This window comes from Cavia porcellus, unplaced genomic scaffold (assembly GCF_034190915.1).
Source record: "Cavia porcellus strain 051 isolate PalLab524CR breed Dunkin Hartley unplaced genomic scaffold, mCavPor4.1 scaffold_10, whole genome shotgun sequence".
NCBI classification, from domain to species: Eukaryota; Metazoa; Chordata; class Mammalia; order Rodentia; family Caviidae; genus Cavia; species Cavia porcellus.
Window position 1 is genome coordinate 64,584,252 of NW_026947493.1, and position 23,581 is coordinate 64,607,832.

Consider the following 23,581-nt stretch of genomic DNA (forward strand, 5'->3'; position numbering starts at 1 on the left):
TCTTCCACAAAACAATAATTTGTGGAAATCCCCTAACTCACAGGTATACATCTAGTTCACTCTTCCTAACGGCTGTCTTCCACAGGATCTATGTGTCATACTCTATTCAGCCACGCCCCCACACACTGTGTCCCCTTTGTTTCCAGTAGTTTGACACCAAGAACAATGCTGCATTAACACAAAACATCAGCAAGGCTGGAGGTGGATCAGGAAGCAGCAAGCTGTAAGTTCTAAGGAGGAAGCTGCTGTGTGCATCTGGTATTCCCGAATCTTCTCCTTCTCAGACAACAAGAAACATTTGGCCTATTCAGCTCTCCTTGGTCAGAGATGAGAAAGTGTGACATATTTTGGTGATTCTCAGTATCAGACTGCCCTGCAGAAGCCTATAGATTTGAAAGCCAGTCTTTGGGATACATGGCTCATCAGCCTTTCCCCCTATTGACACAAGCTGACCCATACAAGAGAAATCCTATCAAGATCCCCATCAGAAGCCTCATCTGGACCCAGAAGTCAAGTGAAGAGGAGGAAACATATTCTCAGCATTAGTGTCCCCAGAATCTATTCCAAGTCCATCTAATAATTTAATGCACTGCTACAAAACGGATTTCAAGTAAAGCCATCGTATAGAAAATTTAAAGTAGAAATACATTGACACAACGCCAGTTAATAAAATTAAAATCAGAGTAATGAACTGAAGAAAAATGGAATGGAAAACTACTGCATTTCCTTCCCCTCACTATAAGATGAATTTAAGACAGAAGATAAAGGGTATTAAACAGACCATACTGCAAACATTTGTACAGAAAATGGCTTTATAACAAAGAATCCAGGACCACTTACGCCCCCACCAGCTTCTACTTTCTGTTACTCATGAATCTAATGGATCTTAGGATAAATATACTTACACTAACCCATTCCACAAATTATATACCTATGAGAATTTTGTAATTTTCAATTACTCTTTTGCTTCAGTGAATGTCCTGTTCACTCTTTTCTATTCAATTTCAGTATGTATTTTGTGATTTTTCAACTTTCTTCCCTAGCACAAACTTTAGAAAATATCGAGCCGCCTTTAAGACCACTTAGTAGTCATTCAATTTGGATAATCAACTTTTTGAAGCTTGGGAAGATGATTAACTATAAATGTACCACACAGAACTTAACACTATCCTGTGTACAATGCTTAGTGTTTAACTCATAATACATACATTTTTCTCATATTCAAAGAATACTGACAAAAATTCTAGCGTATATCACAGAGAATGTCCTGCCCGCACCACAGCTCTGCCTGGAGTGATGGGCACATTGCAATGCCAAGATGTTGATCTAATGAGGAGTAATTACCCCATGTGCCCAAGGCACTTTTGATCCTAGGTGGCTAACAAAACATATACAGCAGTTCTGGATGCTAAGATGGAAATTTTATGGCAGCTATGACACACTCGAAAGGAAACAGTCATGTAAAGCAAGGTAGAGAAAAGTTAGTAACAGAAAGTTAGATTGGTGAAAGTTAACTTTACCAAAAGCATCCCAAAGATTATCACAGCTCTGGACCAAAGGTTATCAACTTTTTGGCTGGCGGGTGGTATTTTATAACGTAGTGCTGCACTATCAGAAAAAAACCGAAGAGTAAGTACCAACATAAGACATCACAACCACTTCTCCACAGGGTTTCTGCTATAATCCTAGACATGGGTTGCTCATAAACATGCTCATTTTTAAACGTAAATCTTCTCTTTCCTCTGAACGACTCTCTCCCATGGATCATGTCTCTACATTCATGGAAAAAAATAAATTAAAAAAAAATGTTATCTTTTATTTTCATAGGTACACAAATGACTTGGGATACCAATTACCAACATTTTACCGATTCACCCTTAGAATTATTTACTTTAAATCTTAGCCACCTTGAAAATAGTTTGCAGTAGTCTCTTTACAGTTAACCAACTGAGATTATAATTGAGTTGTGAAGTAAATTAACAGTTTATGGTTAGTACGTGAGCTCATTTAAACTTCTGAGTCCTAAATACCCTGTAGAATAGCAATTCCTTGTCTTTTTTGTTTTTGTTTTTTTGAGAACAGGGTCTCACTATGTAGTCCAGGCTGGTCTTGAACTCACATCAATTCTTCTGTCCTTGCAAACCAAGTGCTGGGATTACAGGTGTGTGCCACCATACTCAGCCTTCCTCTCCCTTTTTAAAAAATGACTTTTCAGCTTTATACAGTGACCCTTTAAAAAATCATATCCTCAATATTTTATTACACCAGAAATCAGGAATATCCAGTCTGAAAACCAGCCAATACAATACTGACCATCATTCTGAAATCATATGTAGCTTCTGACTGAAACAAAATTCCACAAGTCCATCAATTGAGTCCAGAAATGTTGCTGAAATCTGTAAAAACGTCTTGTCTGCAAATGTTGGTGGGCTGTGAATAGCATGGACTTACCACATATGGAAAGATTCACCTGCACTAAACTAACATACACCTAAACATTTTCTCAAGCATTCTATAGAAAGCCCTACAACTAATAAATGCTAGTGAATGTTAAGTCACAGCACCCTCCTCCCTAAGGCGCACCCTTGTTAGTACTGTGGATTACCAAATAGCAACACAGGACATATGCATGCACCTTGCCATTTAGCTCAATACAGTAAGCGCAAATAAGAGTAACTACTGAACTTAACGGCTTCACAAGGAGGTGAAGTGTCTTCCAGTTGCATGCTTGACCTTCTCAGGGGAACTATCTTAGAAAGGTTTGCAGTTGTTACACAGTACATCAAAAGAATATAGATGTTCCAGTGACTTCTGAACATAAAACTCCAAATGTACACTCTGATGTAGCTATTTGGTCATCTTATTTTCACAAAACAAAGAGTATACATTTCAAGTTATTTTATAAATCAGACAATCAAGTAAAAGTGGACATAAAAGTACTGTAATTTATAAGGCAAGATTTGGTAAATAGTAAACAATATATCATAAAAAATATGGAAAACACAGGGAAAGGTCTTAGACACTCAAAGCAACTCATCTTTCACCAAATTTGGAAAATAGGTGGACTGTATGCTTCTTTAAGAGAGAGTAAAATGACTTTGACCTGTACAGGTACTTATATAGGTCAAAGTCATTTTACTCTGAGTAGCTTAAGAAATCAAAACATTTCATATCTAAAAATATTCACAAATGGAGGCATTTCGTAAATATATATGATTGGAGGGAAAATTTGGACATTAAAAAAAAAAAATCCCTTAGAAAGGTGTTGCTGCCCCAAGTGGGATGCAGAGTTAAAGATTGAACAAATAAGCATGGTAATGCTATGCACAATTTACAGTGAATGCAACAGAAACATCCAACAACCAAAGGCCCCTAACAGCACCATGCTGTGATGGACTGTGATGGACTCGGAGGCTAGTAATGCTGACAAAAAATACTGCAGCTACAGACTAATGTTTCAGAAATAGTCAATGCATACTATTTTAAGGAAAAAATGGATGATTTATTATATAAAATTATGATTGGCAGAATACAGAAAAATTATTTCTCTTTTACCTTTACATATTTAGTATAAGTACCACACAAAGTGTAACATTTGGAAGAACATTTTACAAACTACCAAAAGGTATTCATTTGGTGAGGTTATTCAAGTCACAAATGCTAAGTAAATAAATGCACTTCAAAATATATGAAGTGTGAAATAATTAAGAAATCAGTGATCTTAAATGATTCCTTTAACAAAAACTGACAAACAACAAGCACAAGAAACATGTTGACAAGTTATAAAGAAAAGAACAAAATGCACTGATCAACAGGATCATTAATCTAATTTTTTTTAAAAAGTTGAATAATTAAGACTCAAAAACAGGATATTCCAACTCTACATATAACTTTTTTTTCTACCAATAACAGAAGGAAAGATTTGGAGGCCAACCATCCAGGTGCCTGTCAGAATATTTTCTCTGAAGTGTGCTATTGTTACATCGAGTTAAGAGAATGTATGCATTATGAAGGACAGGAAAGCAGTTACATCTGTAGAGGAAAATATTAATCTCTAGCACAAGCCTAGAATAATCAGCTTCCAAAGAATTCCTTTGTAGTTCAGTAAATCAGGGTAACAGTTTCACCCTTTAATGAAAAGGCAAATAAGAGGTCTCTGATAAGGTGAAACACTCATGGAGAAAACAGACATGCCTAAGAGAAATTCCACATAATAACTATAGTCTCATTAGTAAGGACTAATAATTAATGGTATACTTAAACTATTTTAAAAATGAAGGTGATTGGGGCTGGGTATTTAGCTCAGTGGCATAAGCACCTGCCTTGCAAGCAGGCAGTCATAAGTTTGATCCCCAGTACCAATAAAAAGTTAAAAAAAAAATGAAGGTGATTAATGAATAATACACACATCATATGAATTATATGCCAAATTACTGTATTCTATAGTCATAAGTGCTATTAATAACTACACTTGACATCATGCTACTAGAGAAAGAATTGAGACACTTAATTTCACATTTCAGAATTCCTGAGTCTTATCAGAGAAAAACAAGTACCAAAAAACAAAACAAAATAAATTTACCTATAGTAGGGCAAATAATACAAACCTGGGCATTAAGTTATTTAGAGTTTTAAAGCTGAAGATTATAGGAACAAATATGTAACTATTTCAATGAAACTATAAACATGATTTTAAAGCTTGGTTTTTTCAAAAGGCGTTTTGATTAAACAAGGCCACCTGAGTGACACCTTCAATGATGGCAAACCCACCATTTTAAAGGAATAATGTCTATTTCAAAGCCTAATTATTAATACAAAAAGGGAAAAAGTTTTTTTCATAAAATGTTTTATTAAGATTGCAATGGGACAGCCCTTTGATGAAAGATAGGAGGAGGGTAAAGCCAATGTAACCAAATTAGAACACAAGTTCTAATTTTGAGCCACTACCCACTAAATAATTTCCCTTTTGTTTTGCATATTACACAGTGAAAATAAAAATGTATTTATCTTAAGAGCACTTCAGTCCCACAATGCAGGATTTAAGCTTGTGTGAAAACATGTAAATGGCCCTGCATTAATGTGATGCCTGCAAAGATACATTCAACTGAAAGTTAATGTGTTTCCTAACAAGTAAGGAAAAGGGAAGCAAAGTGGTCCCACTTGAAACAATAAAACAAAACAACACTGTTTATTCTTTCTGGAGGGCTACCTAAGCAAACAGCAGCCAATAACATACATGTAAAACGAATACTTTTACTCATCTTTATAAATAAGATGCATACTACTATTCATGAATTTTATAAATAAAGATACTAAGCAGAAAAAAACGTTTGGGTTATCTCTCTGTTTGTAAGTACCCAGAAATAAAACGATTAAAAAAACACTAAAGTGCAGACCTAGAGGCCTTTACAGGCATGATAAAGAGGTGCAGCCAAAATTGCATCTACATTTACAGTTTACATATCCAGAAAATGATTCTTGCTTTAAAAAAATTGTGCAATTTAAAAACTAGTCAGTTTTGTTTGTGCCGTAATACAAATAGAAATTGTCTCTGCCACTAACACAGTGACTTCTAGACGTTGGACTGCACACTAGGCCCTGACAATCACACCTTTCTCTAGAATCATACAATATTGATTCCACCTCCAGAAAATGCTAGGGTCCTCTTGTTGCAGAATGAAGAGCCGCTGGTATTTGGTTGACTGCCTTTAACCAGAGAGGTTTTCAGTTCCATTTCGCAAGCTACAATAGCTGCATTCAACTCCACTTGGGCTCGATGTACTACATAAAACATGAGGCCTATGCTTATAACAATCTGTGAAAAGAAATAAAATATTAGTTATCGATATTATATGCAGAAAATAAATAAATCAATAAATATTTGGCTTGGGCTGGGGATTTAGCTCAGTGGCACAAGCACCTGCCTGGCATGTGCAAGGTCGTAAGTTCGATTCCCAGTACCAACAAATAAATAAATATTTGGCTTAGAAGTGCTTCACACAGGATGCTTCTTAAATATGATAGGCAAAGGCTCACATTTTAAATACTCTAGACACAGTTATCATTTATTTTTGTCTTTTGTTCCTTCTACCAAGAGTGGAGAGCCAGCATCTGTAGTAGGTGCTGTCTGGTAAATGCACAGTAAATATACATCCCTTTACCCCATATGAATCATGTTTGCTTCCAACAAGTCAAAATTTTCTATTTGTAACACAAAAGTGTCCTTCGAGGAACAAAAATATCTACTTAATAGCTGATTAAACATTAATTAATACAGAATTAAATAGGTGAGTTTTTAAATCCTCTGTCTCTAACATGTCAGTTCTAAAAGAAACAAGATACATTTAATGAAAATTCTTAAGTGTGACTCACGTGGAAGTAACACTATGTAAAGAGATGAAGAAAATGGTCAGAGAATTAAATGGGAGATATATGAATGAAATCCCAAGTTCAATTTAGGCATGCTGAACTAAGGCACCTTCCCGGGATCCAGAAAAGTTCAATGAATAGATCTGGTCAGAAGCAACAGAAAGAAGTCTAAGATAAGGACGCGCACTGGAAGCTGGGCGTCTACACAAACTTTAGCATCCACCAGATCCACTGGATGGCCAAGGAAACGTATTTTCTGCATGAGATGAGAAAATGTAGGCAAAGAGTCTTCAGAAATTATTTAGGAGATGAAAACAAAGGCAACACACTTAAGTCAGGCATGTGAGGGAGAAGTACACAACGATGATTCCAAAGAAATGAAAGGAAGATAGTATGAATGATGAAGGCAGAGTCAGCAGTCTGGGACTACTAACAAGTTAAGCTGGATGAGAACTAGAAAGTGCACCTAATTAGACAAGATTAATGATTACCTCAAGAATAGAGCCTGTCTTAGATGACAAAGTGTCTCTATTAAAATGAAATGAGAGAACCACAGGGAGGACAAGCCTTCTACAGGAAAAAAAAAAAAAAAAAAAAAAGCACACCTCTGCTACTATCAACAGGAAAGCAGGCCGAGGGCATGAGCAGGAGCACACAACGTAACAGATTTCTCGGTGGAGAGAGGGATTTTCCTTTTGGAAGTCTCTGATTTTTCCGTTAAAGAAGAAAAAACAATTTTTTAAGAAGGAAAAACGAAGCAGGAGAAGGAAGAGAGTGAATATAACCTGAAACTATTTCAGGCTACATTTTAACTATTTCAAGGAAATACCAGAGTGAGAAGACAGACAGTGTGGACTCAGGGCAGCAAGGAGAAAGCAGGTGGAGATCTGCATCATGAGTTAAATATTATCCATTTGTATCCATTTGTACAATTTTGCACCCAAAAAAACAGGTGCAAAACAGATCAAACTTGGATTTATCCAGAATTTGGGTTTTACTTGAGGAGAACCCCACAATAGAGGGCATGGAAAACAGTGACAAAAAAGACACTGTGGAATCTACGTTGGACATCAGTACAAGAACAGCTGTGTCAGGGCTGGGGATTTAGCTCAGAGGCATAAGCACCTGCCTTGCAAGTGTGCGTCGTGAGTTCGATCCCTGGTACCGATAAAGAAGAAAAAGAAAAAAAAATTAAAAAAAAAAAAAAAAGAACAGCTGTGGCTTCCTCTGATCAGCTATTTTGAATGACTTCAATTTTACTGACACTGTAGACTCACTTTAGGTTGATGTTATAAAGCTCAGAAACAAATCTGTGGTTTGTTTCTAGCAAACAGGGAGAACCTCATGAATACACTTACTAACTTTAACGTAAGCTTCATCATTTTTCCTTGATGCTAATTTTCTCCTTCAAGATGACTTCCTCCCCATTCTTCCGTATATATTTCATAAGCTTCCATTAAATCCTAACTGAAACCAATCAAGCCCTAACATCAACAAATCAAATTGAAGCTTGATTAAATCTTAATTTCCTCCCATAAATGCCTAGGTTAAGCTGAGCTTTTTTTTGGTTTTTTTAAGGTTAAATTTGTCACCTCAATGAAGAGGTAAGAAATCACTGTATAAAAGATGATTCTATGCTTTAAAAAACATTAGGAATCACCGTGAGTATAGCTGTATAATTTACTAAGATAAAAAAAAATAAGAAGTTCTTCATGGGCTACTAATGGATTCTAATTACCAACCAAATGTCAAAAGAGTTTTGAGTAGATTACTCATTTTCAGGAAATTAAAACAACAACATATACTTAAATTTATATTAAAAAATATACTGAGAATGCAGTAAACATCAAAATCTTATAGTACCTTGAGATTATTATAAACATTAAATTACCACTATACTATAGAAATAATATATAAGAAGTTTAACATGTGATCAATGTTGTATTAAGATAAACCAAATGCAATAGATTCTAGTTATCCAAAGAAAATACAGATCTGTACAAAAAAGTAGTAAAGAAAAAACTGACTTCTTGAATATCAAAGATATTATGAAATTTTTCTTAAAGCAAGCCCTTCACACAAAGCCCAAATAAAATATTGCTTTGTGATGACTTTGAAAATAATCAGTGAGAAAAAGAATCCCATTCTTACTCCTTTTTCTTCAGTATGAATTTTCAGTACATATTAATTCAGTTCGAAAACCTTCCATACAACCATACAATTAAGAAAATGTCAAAATACGTAGTATTAAAAGAACAAGGAAAGATCTAAAAAAGAAAAATACTCTCTTAAATTATGTTCAGTGAAATCTGACAGGTTATTAAACCAGCAAGGCAATATACAAAGAAAAAGAGCAAACACAAGAAAACCTTTGGCCTTAAACTCACCTGTAAACAAAAAACAAAATATCCACTAACACTCTGTTCTGCAATGACATCTTCCATTGTCCGCAGGGTGGTACCCAAGTAAGAATTCAGAAGCTGAGTAGGAAGCAGTCCAATTGAAGATGCCATCAGATAGTTGGGTAATGACAGATCAGTAATCTAGAAAGCAGATTAAAGGGAATGATTCATTACCAAACAACATAAAAATGTGTACATAAACCTTGCTAGAGGGTTTTACTTGGGAGTGGAGAAGGCTGAAATATTTAAAAGCACTTTGACTTTTTAAAATGATTACCAAGGAAATATATGCAGAATACAGATTTAGAATAAAATACAAATTGAAAGAAAATGTTAATATTCTGTTATTCTGCCACTGAAAGAGAACATTTGCAACTATTTTCTTATATGTGAATAAAACACACATGCAGATTACTCTGTAAAAATTTTAAGTATTCCTCGTGTAATTAAATATAATTATTCTTAAATGGCAGTGTGGTCATGGAGATGAGAAGCCAGATCACCTCAAAATGGCATTTCTGTGCTGAGAACTTGAGCCATGGAAACCATTATCTTAGATCCAGAAAATATGCACTGCTTATTTCTGTTTCTATGTATTTTTTTCCTTACTATTATTAAAAAAAAACACACAAATATAACAAAAACTTCTGCATATTAACTTACATGGAAGACAGCACCTAAAACACTTCCAAATGGGTCAGTTTCCTGGTATTCGTGCCTTACGGGTCTTTCCTGCTTGTGAGAGAGCTGGACCTACTGCTTCTTAGCAAACAGACTACTGCACAGAAATGATATGTCATTTCCAAGATTAGGTTACAAAAAGAACAGGACTTCCATCTCTTCCTCAAGCAGGCCAGCTGCCATACTGCAAGTAGCTCCCCAGAGAGGTCCATATGGAAAGGAAATGATTTCTTCCACCAACAGCTAACTAAGGCCCGAGGCTTTCATAGCCACAGGAGTGAGCCAGCATGTGGACTGTCAATTAAACCCTTAAAGGACTGCAGAATCTGGAGGCCCCCACTAAAATGCAGAGGGATTCCTGACTCACAGCAATAAGGAGACAATGTTTGCTGCTTTTAGTTATTAAGTTTTGAAGTGATTTTACACAGCAATAAATGACTAATAAAACATCAATCTCAAGTTATTTTACGATACATCACTTCAGAGTGAAATTATTGGCTCAAATAATAAAAATTTCACTCTGCTCTAAAATGCTAATTTATCTGTCAAAATGAATGTGTATGATTATCTTGCTACTAAACTGTTATGTATTAAATTTCAACCATTTTTAGTTTCATATGTCTAAAATGATTGTTATTTAATCTTTACTATTTTCATTCATACCAACATCTTTGTTATACATATTTTTCTATTTTTCATTTATGGCTTCATTTATTCACATTTGTCCTTTTTTGAACGCTAGCTGTTTTCCCTATTTATAAGACCGCTGTACATTTTAAAGATAACCTATAATCTATCACATGTGTATTATGTTTGCCCCAAAGCGTCCTTCATCATTTTTTGTTGCTGTGTTGAGACGGGGTCTTGTGATGTCACACAGACTGGCTTCTCACTCCTGGACTCAAGTAATCCTCCTGCCTCAGCCTCCTCAGTCGCTGGGATTACACATGCACATGGCTCATCTTTTAGGTTCTGACTACTAACAATTTTTTAAACATCTACATAATGTAATATTATCAATTTTTCCTATGCTTTTCTATTGCTTTTAGCTTTAGAAAGTCTTAGATCTCATTGTCAGTTTTATCTATTTTTTATTCTTTTCCTTTCAAACATTTACCGCTTAATCCTCCTTCTGGAATTTAAGCAAATTAAAAATGAAGATATAGCCTTATTCTCTCCCTTTCCTAAGGGAGAGAAAATAAGCCTATTTTCTTAGCATTACGTATTAGATAAATAAATTACTTATTAACTTGTTATACTTACTGTAAATTAAGCTAATGTATATAAAAGGCCTCTGAGGAGCTTATTACTGACCATCCACATTTCAAATCTGGTAGTTAAAACCCAAATTATAGTAAAGACTACCAGTTACAATCTGGCAAGGAATTTCCCATTCCCTTTGCACCTCTTCACTCTTCTTAGAAGTATCACAACCATTCTCATTACTTACTTTTATGGATCATTTAGCCATTCAAAAACCAAACAAATTAGTAAATTTTCTGTTAGGATTAAGGTAAATTTATAAATTTAATGCAATAGAGCTGAAATATCCACAGTATTCTACATTTTTCTCTAGAAATATTTTTACGATCACTAAGCATCTTTTTTCACACATCTTAACTAAAATTTGCTTGTCTTATCCACATACGTCACACATTTCAATTTATTTCTAGACATGTCATGTCCTTGTTACCACTATCACTGATTTTGAGAATAGATTCTCTGTACCCCTGCTGGATATTATTGGTATGTAAGAAAGTTATTGGCCATTTTATTAAACTTTTTCTTAAGTATTTAAGATCTGGTTATTGTAATCAGCTACAGGCTACTTCATACTACAATATAATCTAATAATCATGGAAATTATAATTTCATGAAAGTTACATTCACCTCCAATTCACAGATGATTAGATGCACCATAATGGTTTGGACAGACTATTACAGCAACAATACTTTATCAATTACTGACTCAGTAACTGTTCATTCAGATGTTTCAGTAAGTGTCAGAAAGCAACAAGGTGTCGAGCCTTTAAGGATTTACATATCAACAACTACAGACCCTACCTGAGACACAGAAAGGAAGCCTGCATAGACTATGTACTCAGCATTAAAGAATAGTGAGGAATTAAAATGTTGTAGGAGTTGGAGCCAAAGGGAACTCTGTAGTGTTCAGAATGGACGTGAAAGCTAACTGTAGGTTTGGTAGGCAATAATGGGAAGGATGAGGAAGGCAGGTGTTCCAGGAAGAACTTAACAGCACAACGTGGCAAGACAAGTACACAATACGTTAATGAAGGTGACAGTATGCTTTGGATCATGTGTAAGCCATGTGCAAGGGAAATCCTGCAAAATAAAGACAGGAAAGTAATTGGGGAAATGCTTGTTAATGGCCGTAAATGAAGCCAGAGAAAGAGTACCGGGGGTTTACCACCAGATGCAAGAACTTTTTTTAGAATACGTATGTCAAACACATAAAATCAGTAAATATAACATCACTGTAATTATGCTGCAGTTAATAACATTACATACTATGAAAGTTATCTTTAAAAACTTAAGTTATAGTCCAAAATGTTAGAATGCACATTTTCAGTCCGTATCATTTAAATGTAATGAAGTTTCTCTTCACTCCATTTGCCATTCAAGATGGTACCAAAATATGCAAATGGGGAGTTTACAACAAATTTCATTAATCTGAAACAATCATAACACTCAACTCTCAATAAGACTGTGGTCCAATGCATAAATTAAAGTTTGTCAAAACTTTCATAGCCAACTTCATCTTGGGGAAAAAGTGTTCTCTATATACATTTTCTTCCTGTAAAGTTGAGTATGAAAAGACAACACAAAACCAGTTTCAATCACTGTAATAGTTTTGCTGCAATGTTCAATGATTTAACCAGGTGAACTACACAGTGAGTTTTTAAACTACTACTTTGTTAAAAATGAAGATTTCAAACTGTTTTATTACAGCATATCTGGTATGCCAAAATCCTACTCTGCACCTCCATCTAGCACTAGTCTTTAATAAATATTATTTAGAGTATCCGTTCCCACAAAGAGACCTATCCAATATTTTCTTCCCAGTAAGCCCTCACCAATCCAAAGTCATAAATATGTGTCCTCATTCTACTTTTCAAAGAGTGACTAAAGTGAACAAAGGAACTAGAATTTCTGCCTTTAGTTGCTGGCTCTTGACTTGGGAGCTGTCCTTTAAATCCAAAGAAGCTGAAGACACCTAGCATATAGATGATATCCTGCTGATTAGTTTCTATGATGGACACACTAAAGAATTTCACAGAGAGCAAACGACATCTGATGGCAGATATACTCTTATTCCCAGAGTTCCTGTGATAGAAACCCAGTACACTTACCTGGTTCAGCAGGTGTGTTACGGCTTGGGTCTAGATGTCCCCCAAAAGCTTCATGCAGTCACAGATGGGGCATTTTAGAGGTGGCTAGATCTAGAATGAGTGACGCTGAGATGGTGCAACGCTAGGATCAAGGGCACTAGAATTAAGGGTACAAATGCTACCTATCGTAGGTAGTCTGGATAAAATATAATACAGATAGAATATAAATAGAGTTGTGGTCATTTCTCACTTGCTCTTGCCTGCCTGCTTGCCATGAACTGTTTCTCCTCTGTGATGCTTCTCTTTGTGTCAGTCTTCTTGGAGCCAGTCAATTATGGACTGAAATCTCTAATCTCTGTGAGCTACCTAAATAAAGTTTTCCTCCTTTAATTTTGGGTGTATTTTATCTCAGCAATGAGAAAAATAAGACAAGGTATTAATGTAAAACGTTCCTTCACCATGTGACCAAACAGGTTCCCGTAACACAACAGTAACATTCTGGATGCATGGGGAGAAATTATGACAAGCAAGAGCTGCTTTTACCTCTAAACAGGGAATGCTGGAGCTGATAATCAGAGGGCTTCCATCTTTATATCTGGCACAGAACAAGGTAGAGCTCTGAAGGAACTGGACTTCAGAGCTCCTTGGCTGTTTAAGTTTGTATTTGCTCACAAGAGCTGTATCACCTATAATTGACCTAAGAAACACTGTCATTTTTATATATATCTTGCATGGACATAATGAAAAACCTAAAGGCATTCTGTGGTCAAAAGAACTCAAATTCTATCGATATTGGAGCCGTGGATTTAGCTCAGTGGTACAGCGCTTGCCTGCCAAGCATGAGGTCCTGAGTTCAATTCACAGTACCAAAAAAAAAAAAAAAAAACAAAGTCTATATCTCAATAAATCTATTAATTTTGGCAGAGCTGTACTTTCCTGCATAGGCATGACTCTAGGTTTACATACTTGGAATGCTGTTTATTAACAAAGTTACTGCTGAGCAATTACACAAATTCCAATTAAAACACCTAATAATATTACATAGAAAAGGTATTACATAAAACATCTAATATTACATAGAAAAACCATAAATTTCTACAATGTTTTATGAAGCAATCAAAAGAGAATGACTACAGTTCAATCTTTTTAATCATTAATAAACTACGTATTTCATTACATATGTTCCAAAAATACTATCAATGTTTCAAAAAATTGAGGAAGAAAGAAAATGTTCAGAAATGGAAGTAGTTCATTCTCAGGCAAATGCTGGTTTTTAAAGGTGACTTGAAAATCATTAACTGCCCATTCCTTTCTGTCCATTCCCCAGATCCTGCGAGGTCCCCAATCCCACCCTCGCTGAAAATCTGAGAAATCAGTCACACAGCTCCTACCTCCTTCCCCACATCCAATTGTCTACTGCGTCCTGTGGACTGCACCTTTTAGGAGTAAGTGTATATCTTGCTTCTACTTCTACGTAATCTCTTCCTTTATGGTCTTGACACCCAGGTTAACCCCTATTAGCCACTTCTATTGATTCCTGCAGAAATCTTTTTAAAATGTAAATCTAGTCTGGTTTAAAAAAGTCTAGTCAGGCTAACTGCCATCTGCAGAAGAGTCAGGTTCTTCACAGTGCCAAGTGCTTCAGGATCCGGCCATTGATCCTCTGATCCGCCCATGCTTCATGCCTTACTGTATTCCCACAGCATGAATATTCTGATTTCTAGAACTACTGGCATTCTTTCCCTATGGGCCTCTGTACCTTGTACAGAGAACAAGAAAACTCACCAGCTTCTTCCACCATTTTCACTTGGGCAACTATCTTTTAGGAATCAGTCATCAATTCCTCTAAGAAACCTTCCCTCATCCGCTGAGCCTGCCTAAGTGTCTCAAGGTCTGGAATGTAACACAGTGCCTGAAGATCTTATCCTCTGTGTGCCCCTCATCCAGACTACAAATTCTATGAAGCAAGAAACTTCTCCATTTTGTTCTTCGGTAGCATAATGGCTACTAAATGTTAAGTGTTAAATATATATGCTGATTGAGATCAAACATATCAATATCAAAATTTTTTTGCTAATAAACTTAGAGACTAACACGAGCTATTGGTTTATAAACAGGTAGAGCTGACAAATCTATCTGTAATTGATTGTTCAGAAACTGAGAGCATCCCTACCTGTTAAAACAGAAAAAAGCATTAAACTGCAAGTGAATTCTATCTGCAGAATGTTACTTACTGGACTGCTAGTGTCTTGAGGAATGGACTTTGCTTTGTTCACTGCTAAGCATCTCCTGCATCTAGAATAATAGTGGGACCATAGTAGGCATCTTCCAGTTACCTGCTGAGTGAATACTGAACAAAAACTAAAAGCATTTGCTGAAACCGCTGTGATGATCCTAATGCCAAGAAAGGCTAAGACAGAAAAATCTGGGAAAAAGAACAAAGTAGGGCTAACAGGAGTCTGCTAAGAGCAATGGTTCCACTGATATATCTGCTTATAATGCAAAAACCATCTTCACGTACACAAATGGCTTCAACAGTTCAATGTCCCTGAATCAGAACTTGCTTTTAATGGCTCCCAAATACTTTGAGTCAATGATCTTTTGAGAATTTCACACTTTCTCTCTCTCTCACACACACACACACACACACACACACACACACACACACACACACACAGAGTAAATCTTCTCCCCCAGGGGAAAATGCATACCTTAATGTACATAATCTCTGCAACACAAGTTGAAAAGTCCTTTATACTGTTTGAAAAACTAGAGTTACTCATTCAGTACAACTTTATCAAGTGTCTTTTATACAAAATGGCCAACTCTAATCAGGAATAAAAATATGTAAAGACAAAAAAGTACAGCTGACAGTGTGGACTTTGAAAGTCATACTATACTTTATATGGTAAAATGTTCATTATATCAAGTAAAGTACGAAAATTACTTGTAACATTAACTCATGATGATATAAAGGAATAAATATAAACCAATAAATGAAAAGACTAGAAAAAAAACACTAAAATGTTAATGGCTGTCTTCTTTGCACTTTCTATGCTTTTCAGTCTTTACTTACTTGTGAATACATATTAGTAAAATAAGTTTAGTAATACCTCCCTTTTAAAGAACATTTTGCTCTAGGAAAGGATATTAAAACATACTGCAAATATGTTGCTATGACAATGTGACAAGATAAAGGTTTGTGACTCACAAGCCTATATGTGACAAATGGAAATGACAGAAGCTAATGAGAAAATAAAAGAGGCACAAACAGGTTAAAGGAACTGGATTGGCCAATTATATTCAGTGGTCTTATGAGATCTGATAATTGGGCTAAGATGACGTTGTATTTTAAATTTACTCATCCTCTCAGTCCTTCAAAGTTAGACTTTATAATCCTCCAAAACAAACTGTCTCCGTCTTTCTATTCTGCATGAATTATAACCACGCCAGGAACTCAGTATACTTTAATAACAGGAAGAAATAATCATTTGACACACTGGCACACTGATGGCTATCATGACTTGTTATCATGACTTGTTATCTACAACTATACCTATGATCCAGGATGGGAATTTCATAAAATGAGAAAACAAACATTTTTACAAAACATATTATCACTGAAATGTTTTGGGAAAAGAAAGTATAATGTTAAATTGTTGCTCAGAATGTTTGTCTTTTTAAAAGCAAACTATGAGACATTGCCTAATTCTTCTCATTTTACAAAAAAGACTGGATGCCAGACTCATTAAATGACTTCACTGTACCTATTCAGTGGCTAAGACCGAGCCAGAAGTTCCCAGAGTTCAGACTAAGACATCAGCAGTCGCCTTACAGTCACTTGTCAAATACTTACCTTTCAGTATCAATATTTCAGTCAGTACCTGTTTCAGAAATCCCTGTCCTACCACCCAAAGGCTAAAAATGAAGACCTCCAGAACTGCTTCAGAAAATAGTAAGAATCATACAATAAGTATATTTGAAGGAGGAATATTCTAAAGGGTGCTTTAGAAATGTCCTTTACAGTAATTTTTTTTTAAATTCAGCCATTCACTATACATTTCTATCAAACTTACACGCGAGGATTTAAGGGCCTCCTCCTACGACTGCAGCTGCTCAGGCCTGTGGGTTATTTTGTTGCCCTAATGAAAAAGTAGGCAGTTTTTCTATGACATGCTAAGAGGTTTTGGAGAATTTTGATCTGTCCCAACTATTCAACTTTTCTTTTTTAGCTTAAAAGAGATCACGGACAGCACAGAATAAGCATTGCCGTATTGCAATAATATGCTGAAATTTGACCATCAAATTCTAATGCACATGAAATATTACTCTTTTACTATTTTTTCCTAACCATCAAAAAAATGGAAAAACTATTCTTAGCTTGTACCCATATAAAATAGGGCAACAGTTTGCTAACAGCCTCGGATGATAGCTAATTCAGTTGTGTAAAAACCTGCAGGGCCTGACATGTAGGAGGTGGTCTACAATGCGTATTTTTTTTTTTAATAATGTGTATGCAATACACAAGGTGGTCCAGGACAAGGGGAAACGGATGTCTGAGAAACTCAGTTCTTGGACAAACACTAGTAACATAGGTAAGTGAGTAACTCTAACCATTTAAAATTGTGTGACCTTGGACAAGTTTTCACCACTTTGTGCCTCAATTGCCTCAGTTACAAGATAAAGATTAGGGCTGGTGTGACCATTAAATGTATGAGGTATACATGCACTTAGTATGAGCAATATACATACTTGTTAAATTTTTAAAAATTGTTTGAGCTTCAATGTGTTCACTTTGGAATGCAGAGGATTGAAAGAAATAGTAAATAATGAGCACATTTTTTCTTTTTTTAAAATCATAGCTTTGAAGCAGGTGCTATTGGCACATTTTACAACACAAACTGTGGGTCAAAAGAGCAACTATAACTGCCTCAAGATGACAAAGTAAATATCAGAACTAAGTCTAACTCCAAGTTTGTAATATCTATCCTGTATACATGCCTCTTAGGATTGACTCCTATTGGAGACTGTTGTGATTCTTAAGGGACAGCACATATATAAATTTACTCTGTAAGTTGGAAAGTAGTATAGTTACAACATATGAACCAGAGGATCTTCCACACTGTGCTCTAGGTTTAATTTTAGGTTTCAAAGATTTAAGAATGACTGAAAACAGAATTTCCCAAGGGGACCTGCTTAAAGGGAAAAATTCACCAAAGTCTTTGACTTTTTAAATTCTTCTTTAACCAAAGTGAAAAAGAATGATTTTTATGACTTCCTGTAGAGCAGGTTAACAATTGACATCAGACTCTTTTGGAAATTTCAATCACAGTATGAATTCTGCTGCTTATAACAACTAATTATCATGTAATATTTCTGGATCAAAGACATTTTAGAGGAAGTAAATTTACAGTCTTCAAAGGGCATCATAGCATGTACCTTAGGAGGACATTTTAATGTGTACTAAATGCAAATGAGGTATTATTTTTGGAATGTTTACAATTTTCAACTTTTATCAACAAGTTTGCCCCAGATGGCTTTACTCTTTTAGAATTCTGTCCCCAAATCTGTATCAACCAACAATCCCTTCTTGTATCTAAAGCTTCTTTGTCAGCAACTGATATAAACAAGAACTTGAAGTTTCAAGGCTACGGATAGGATTTTTAAGTAAGAAATATCCTTAGAATACTGAGGATTAAATAAATGAGCACATTAAAGAGCACATGTAATCACAGCTTGGCAATAGACAGGCTACACAGGTAAACACAAGAGTGTCTGCTATTCATCCCAAGGGAAAATGAAAACCCATCTGAGGATTTCATGCACGAGTCAAGATTGCTAGTGAGCTAGACTGAAGTGTTTAAGAGGCAGAATCAGGACTTAGCAGATAATCAGACATGAGGATGAGACAGAAGGTATTCTAGTACTCTCTCCTTCACAGCACACTTAACTCTTGAGATTAGTTGTAGCCATGTAACTTTTTCAGGCTAGTGAAGAGAGAGATTATTCACTTTAAAAGCTGGCATACAATTCTCCATGGAATCAAGTACAAGACTGGCTCTATCAGTCTGGATCTCACATAAAACTACCATAAAAACAGAGGATGCCTCAGACCTTCTTCTCTCAACCGATTGACCTGGCCTTCTGTCAAGCCGAATAAATGAAACATTGCTTTTTGGCACACTGAGATTTGATGGTCGTTACTGCAGCATAATTTAGCCTATCCTGACAAATGAATAAGAAAGCAATGTTATCTAAGACGTGTTTTTGGAGAATAACAGTACTTAAAACACAGCGTTTTGTTGTCAATGGGCACCAAGATCTGTAGATACAAAATCTCATTTTAAAAATTTAGAAAAACAAAAAAGCCTTGCCTACGTCCTTGAAGAAATGAAGGATGCATTTTTAAAGAGAAAATAGATTAAAATGTGTTCTTGAGAAAGTATATTTTTTATGGTTTAAGAATTAGTACTATAAAGTGGTAGGGCTTTATTTTCTATTTTGAGAATTTCCAAAGTGAAGTTATCAGTTTGATTACCCATCTCTAGCATACATATGAGAAGGTAAGAGTTAAGAATAAATAAGCAAGGAAGTCCTTTCCTGTCTTCTGTATAGTCATCTTTTATAATCAGCCCCTGCCTCTAAGACATAACTACCTCCAATCAATAATAATGACAACTAATAATTATCAAGAAGCGACTCTTAGTCATAAGCTTATTTAATACTTATGCCTACTGCATTTTATATATAAGGAAATGAAGACAGTCACACCAAATTGGGACTAATCAAGGATATTTCCAAAGCCTGTGCTTCTCATGATCATGATACCTAACTTCCTTTTTTTTTTATATAAACCCAGATAAATTATCTTAATGACGGATATTGAGAAAAATGAATTATAACTGGAATTATAACCAAAAAAGACAATTTCAAAGACAGGAAATATATAATATATATACAAATATATAATAAGACAAATATGCCTGGAAAGGGGCCACTGTGGGCTGCTAGAGGGTATGAAGTAGAGTGCGAAAATGAAGCAGAGGCGCAGAAGGGAAAGTCTGACTAAAGCTAACATCTGCCTAAACTTTTTTCTTTCCTCTCACACGTCCCAGGTGAATTCAGAAGACTGTTTTAGTTGGAAGGGCTCCTTCTATAAGCAAACAGTTCAAAATAACAAGATGCACAAGCATAACAGAGTGTATCCTGTGGACTCACCAACACCCTGCTAATGGCTCTAAGAATTTCACAGTAAGATGAATGGTATCAGCAGATTCTAGACTCAATTCTCAGGTCTGTCACTTGGTAGCTGAATGACTCTGTAGAATTGCCTCAATAGTTGGGTCTCCATTTCTTTCTCAGGAAAATGGTGACAATAATAACAATTTCAATAGATCATCTTACTTTTTTTCCTTCTTTTTGTCCAGACTCCAAAAAGCCAAATTGAAAGTTGGCCTTTGTTGAGCTTGGTTTCAACTATCTGTACATGAATGCCTTAAATTATTTCCAAGTACAAAATGCAATATCTTATGTATTTCATATGTAAAAGCTATTATCAAAAAGAAGAATCTACCATATTATCAAGTAATAAATATATAATGAGTGTCTCCTGTATACTCATGACTGCACTAGGCACTGAGTATACAATGAGGAAATAACACCATGGGTTGGGACCCTATGATCAGACCACAGTTCAAAGTTTGACTCTACCATTTATTTACTACGGAGTCGACCTTGGGTAAAAACTACCAACCGTCAACATCAAAAGCCAACATGTGACTATGCTAAGCCAGGCTCTGTTACATACATTCACTTTAGTAATCTTCTCAGCGTCCTTATGAAGTTGGTACCACTCCATTCCCACCTTAAGCAGGGAGAATCTGCAACTTGACCAAGGTCACCAGCTTCTAAAACAGCAGGACTCTAGAGCACTAGTAGCAGAGAACAGTGTGTATGGGCACAATCAGCAAGGCTGGTGTAAGGGCTAGAAATAATATGTGGAATGGGCCTAGCATAGCAGTTAGCAGAGAGTAGGTGGATAAGGAAAGGCACAACCATACAAGTTATACTGGAAGACAAATCAATCAGAAGCAATCCACACAGTTCCTTAGTCCCAGCCTCTTTTTCAAGTCCTAGGGCAACTGGTCTATTATTACGCAAGGTTGAATCACAGTTCATGCTTATATTTCATACTACACAGGACTGTGAAAAGATAAAAATTTAAGGCTGAGACCATTCCAAATTACTGTGATATCTCTCTAGTTCAAGAGTTTTAAGTTCAACGGTTATGTTCCTGAGGCTCTCTATAGGAAGTCTGTAGTTTAAAAATCTTTGAAATTGAGAAAGTCATCTAGCTTAACCACCTTCACTACATAAAAGAGAAAAATGAAGATATGTTTCATAATTTGTTCCAAAGTCACAAGCTTTGCAAAGGTCAGGTTCCTTTCCTCCAACTGAATTATCTGCTCACTAGTAGTGTTTCTATACTAAAGCAGCTGCACAGTGACGTACACTAGAGAAACTTAGGTAGAATAAGTAGAGCTAGCACATGAAAGTGCAGAAAAGAGTCTATAGGGTGGGCATTAACAAGCAAAATACATGCTCACAAGTCAAAAGGTTGTCTGTCTGTTCTATTTTGTTTACCACACAATGGTTTCAAAATAAAGTCCCTCCAAAGAAAAGAGAAGGATTCTCTTTCTATCTTATTATAGCGAATGGGGAAAAAAAGGCCTGTTACAAACTTAAGAAACTCCAAAAGCTGGGCTCTACAACTATCTCTTCCATTTTTGATGCATCCTTCAGCTCCATGTTGCTTAAACTTGAGTCAAAGCTTTGGATACCTTACTGCAGGCAAGACAGAAAGCTAGGGATGTGAAGTCATACTCCCCAGCTGCTGCCAAAGCTGCTACAGGAATACAATGACAAATGTTAAAGATGAACATTTCCATTCATGCGTCCCCTAACGTAAAAATCGCCCCTTTTAAAATCATATCTAATATCAAAAAGTTTTTTTTTACCAGATCTCCTATTTAGAACTCGCAGCAGATATGTGTCTTATCTGAAGAATGAATTTCTCCGAATATTAAGGAAACTAACTATAATTCATTCCCATTGTCAATGTCACTGCTCTCAAAGTACTTTTACCTGTTGTAGCGCCCTCCCTCGGTGATCCGAAGATATCACAAAAAAGGACTTGGTGAAGGGTTGGGGGGGGTCCCTCACTCACCGAAAACACGGCATTCTGAAGCCCAAAAGGTATGGGGGTCAGTCTGGCCAGCGCCACCACCTTCAGGCCGCTTCCTCCCTCCACGACGCGAATGACGGCGCTCAGTTTGTCGTTGCTTTGGATCCTGGAGGCCACCCAGTCGGTGAGCAGCCGCTTGCAGACCACATGGGCGATGAAGGTGCCGATGAGGACGCCCACCACCATCAGACCCATTCCCAGCACGAAGCCATACAGGTAGCCGGCGGCGACGTTGAGCACGATGTAGCCCCAGCCGCAGGGGAACGAGACCACGATGAAGCCCACGACGAAGAGCAAGACGCCAAACAGCGAGTCGAGGCTCTCCACCCAGAGCAAGAGATGCTGCAGGTAGCGGCGGACCAGGGCCAGGGAAGCGAAGCACAGGGCGGCCAGCGCGCACACCAGCACGACGCTCCGGCACCAACAGGTGCTGCCGAGGCAGCAGCAACGCCAGCTTCTCACCTCCGCCACCCCGACCACCACGCCGCCGCCCCCGGGGCCGTCTGCCAACGTCCCGTCCGGCGCCGGCGACTCGGAGGCCGCCGGCGGACCGTGGCGCTCCAGATAGGCACTGAGCAGGGCGCCCGAGGCCGCCGCAGCCGCGGCGCTCGCTCCGCCCCTGAGGCCGCCTCCGGCCCCGCCCCCGGCTCCTCCTCCCGCCCGCGGCTGGGCCCAGCAAACAGGCGTTTCCGCGCGGCCCGAGCGCGCGGCGTGCTGCAAGAGCCCGGACAACTCCTGGAGCAGGCTCCCGCCGGGGATCCACATGCCTCGCTGCGGCGCCGGCCCTCAGCCAGCTGACCCCTCTGCAGGGTGGCAGCGTTCCATGGCGCCTGGCATCGACTCCCTGCGGTTGCTCAGGAGGCGGGAGACAGCCAGTCCGGGGAAGGTCTAACAGCCCGCGATGGGGACGGAGGAAACTCCAGACCCCGCGCCGACCGAGCCCTCCCCTTTCACCCGCTACGGGGGCGGGGCCTCGATGCGCGGGGCGGGGCGAGCGGCGTCGGACCCCGCCCCCGTGACGCACAGCCCCGGGAAGGATAGGCGGGACACGGCGCGCGCCAGGGCGAGCGCGTGCTTGCGTGTCAAGACGCGCGCTCCCCCCCTGGTGCCCCGCGACCCGGGTCCGTGGGCGGCTGCTGGGAACCTCCGGGGTTCCTCGGGTGGTTTTCGCAGTAACCTCAGCGTGAAGCTGGCAGCTCGGGGGCGCTCACGTCCGTAACCGGCTTGGCTACGTTAGGGGAGGAAAAATAGTTCCAAGGAGGAGGGGCCGATCGTCCTCCAGCACATCTTCCGCCTTGGATTGGCCTCCGCAGGTAGCGAGGTACCCCAGGCGCTATCGGATAAGTCGGTCGTTAAGGGAGCCAGCGAAATTGGGTGTAAAGTGCCACTTTTGAGGAAGTGTCCCTTTTCACTCCAGAGGTCTTTTAATGCCAGGCGCTGAACTGGGAACACTGGAAAAGGTTCTCCAGGGGAGTTTCCTAGGACTCCTGCGGTCTCGTCTCTTAGCCTTGCCTCTTTTCACCCCTTTAGTATTA

At 37.8% G+C, this 23,581-nt stretch overlaps 1 protein-coding gene across 1 annotated transcript; it reads right to left on the reverse strand.

The window, feature by feature from the left end:
* Nucleotides 1–3,480: 3,480 nt before the first annotated feature.
* On the reverse strand, nt 3,481–22,959 carry Tmem64 (transmembrane protein 64). The gene is made up of 3 exons (XM_003479887.5): nt 22,029–22,959; nt 8,757–8,912; nt 3,481–5,815 (listed from the first exon to the last, which is right to left on the reverse strand). The coding sequence occupies exons 1-3, from the start codon at nt 22,809–22,811 to the stop codon at nt 5,624–5,626; spliced, it is 1,131 nt and encodes a 376-aa protein (XP_003479935.1). The 5' UTR covers nt 22,812–22,959; the 3' UTR covers nt 3,481–5,623.
* Between the last annotated feature and the right edge of the window lie 622 nt (nt 22,960–23,581).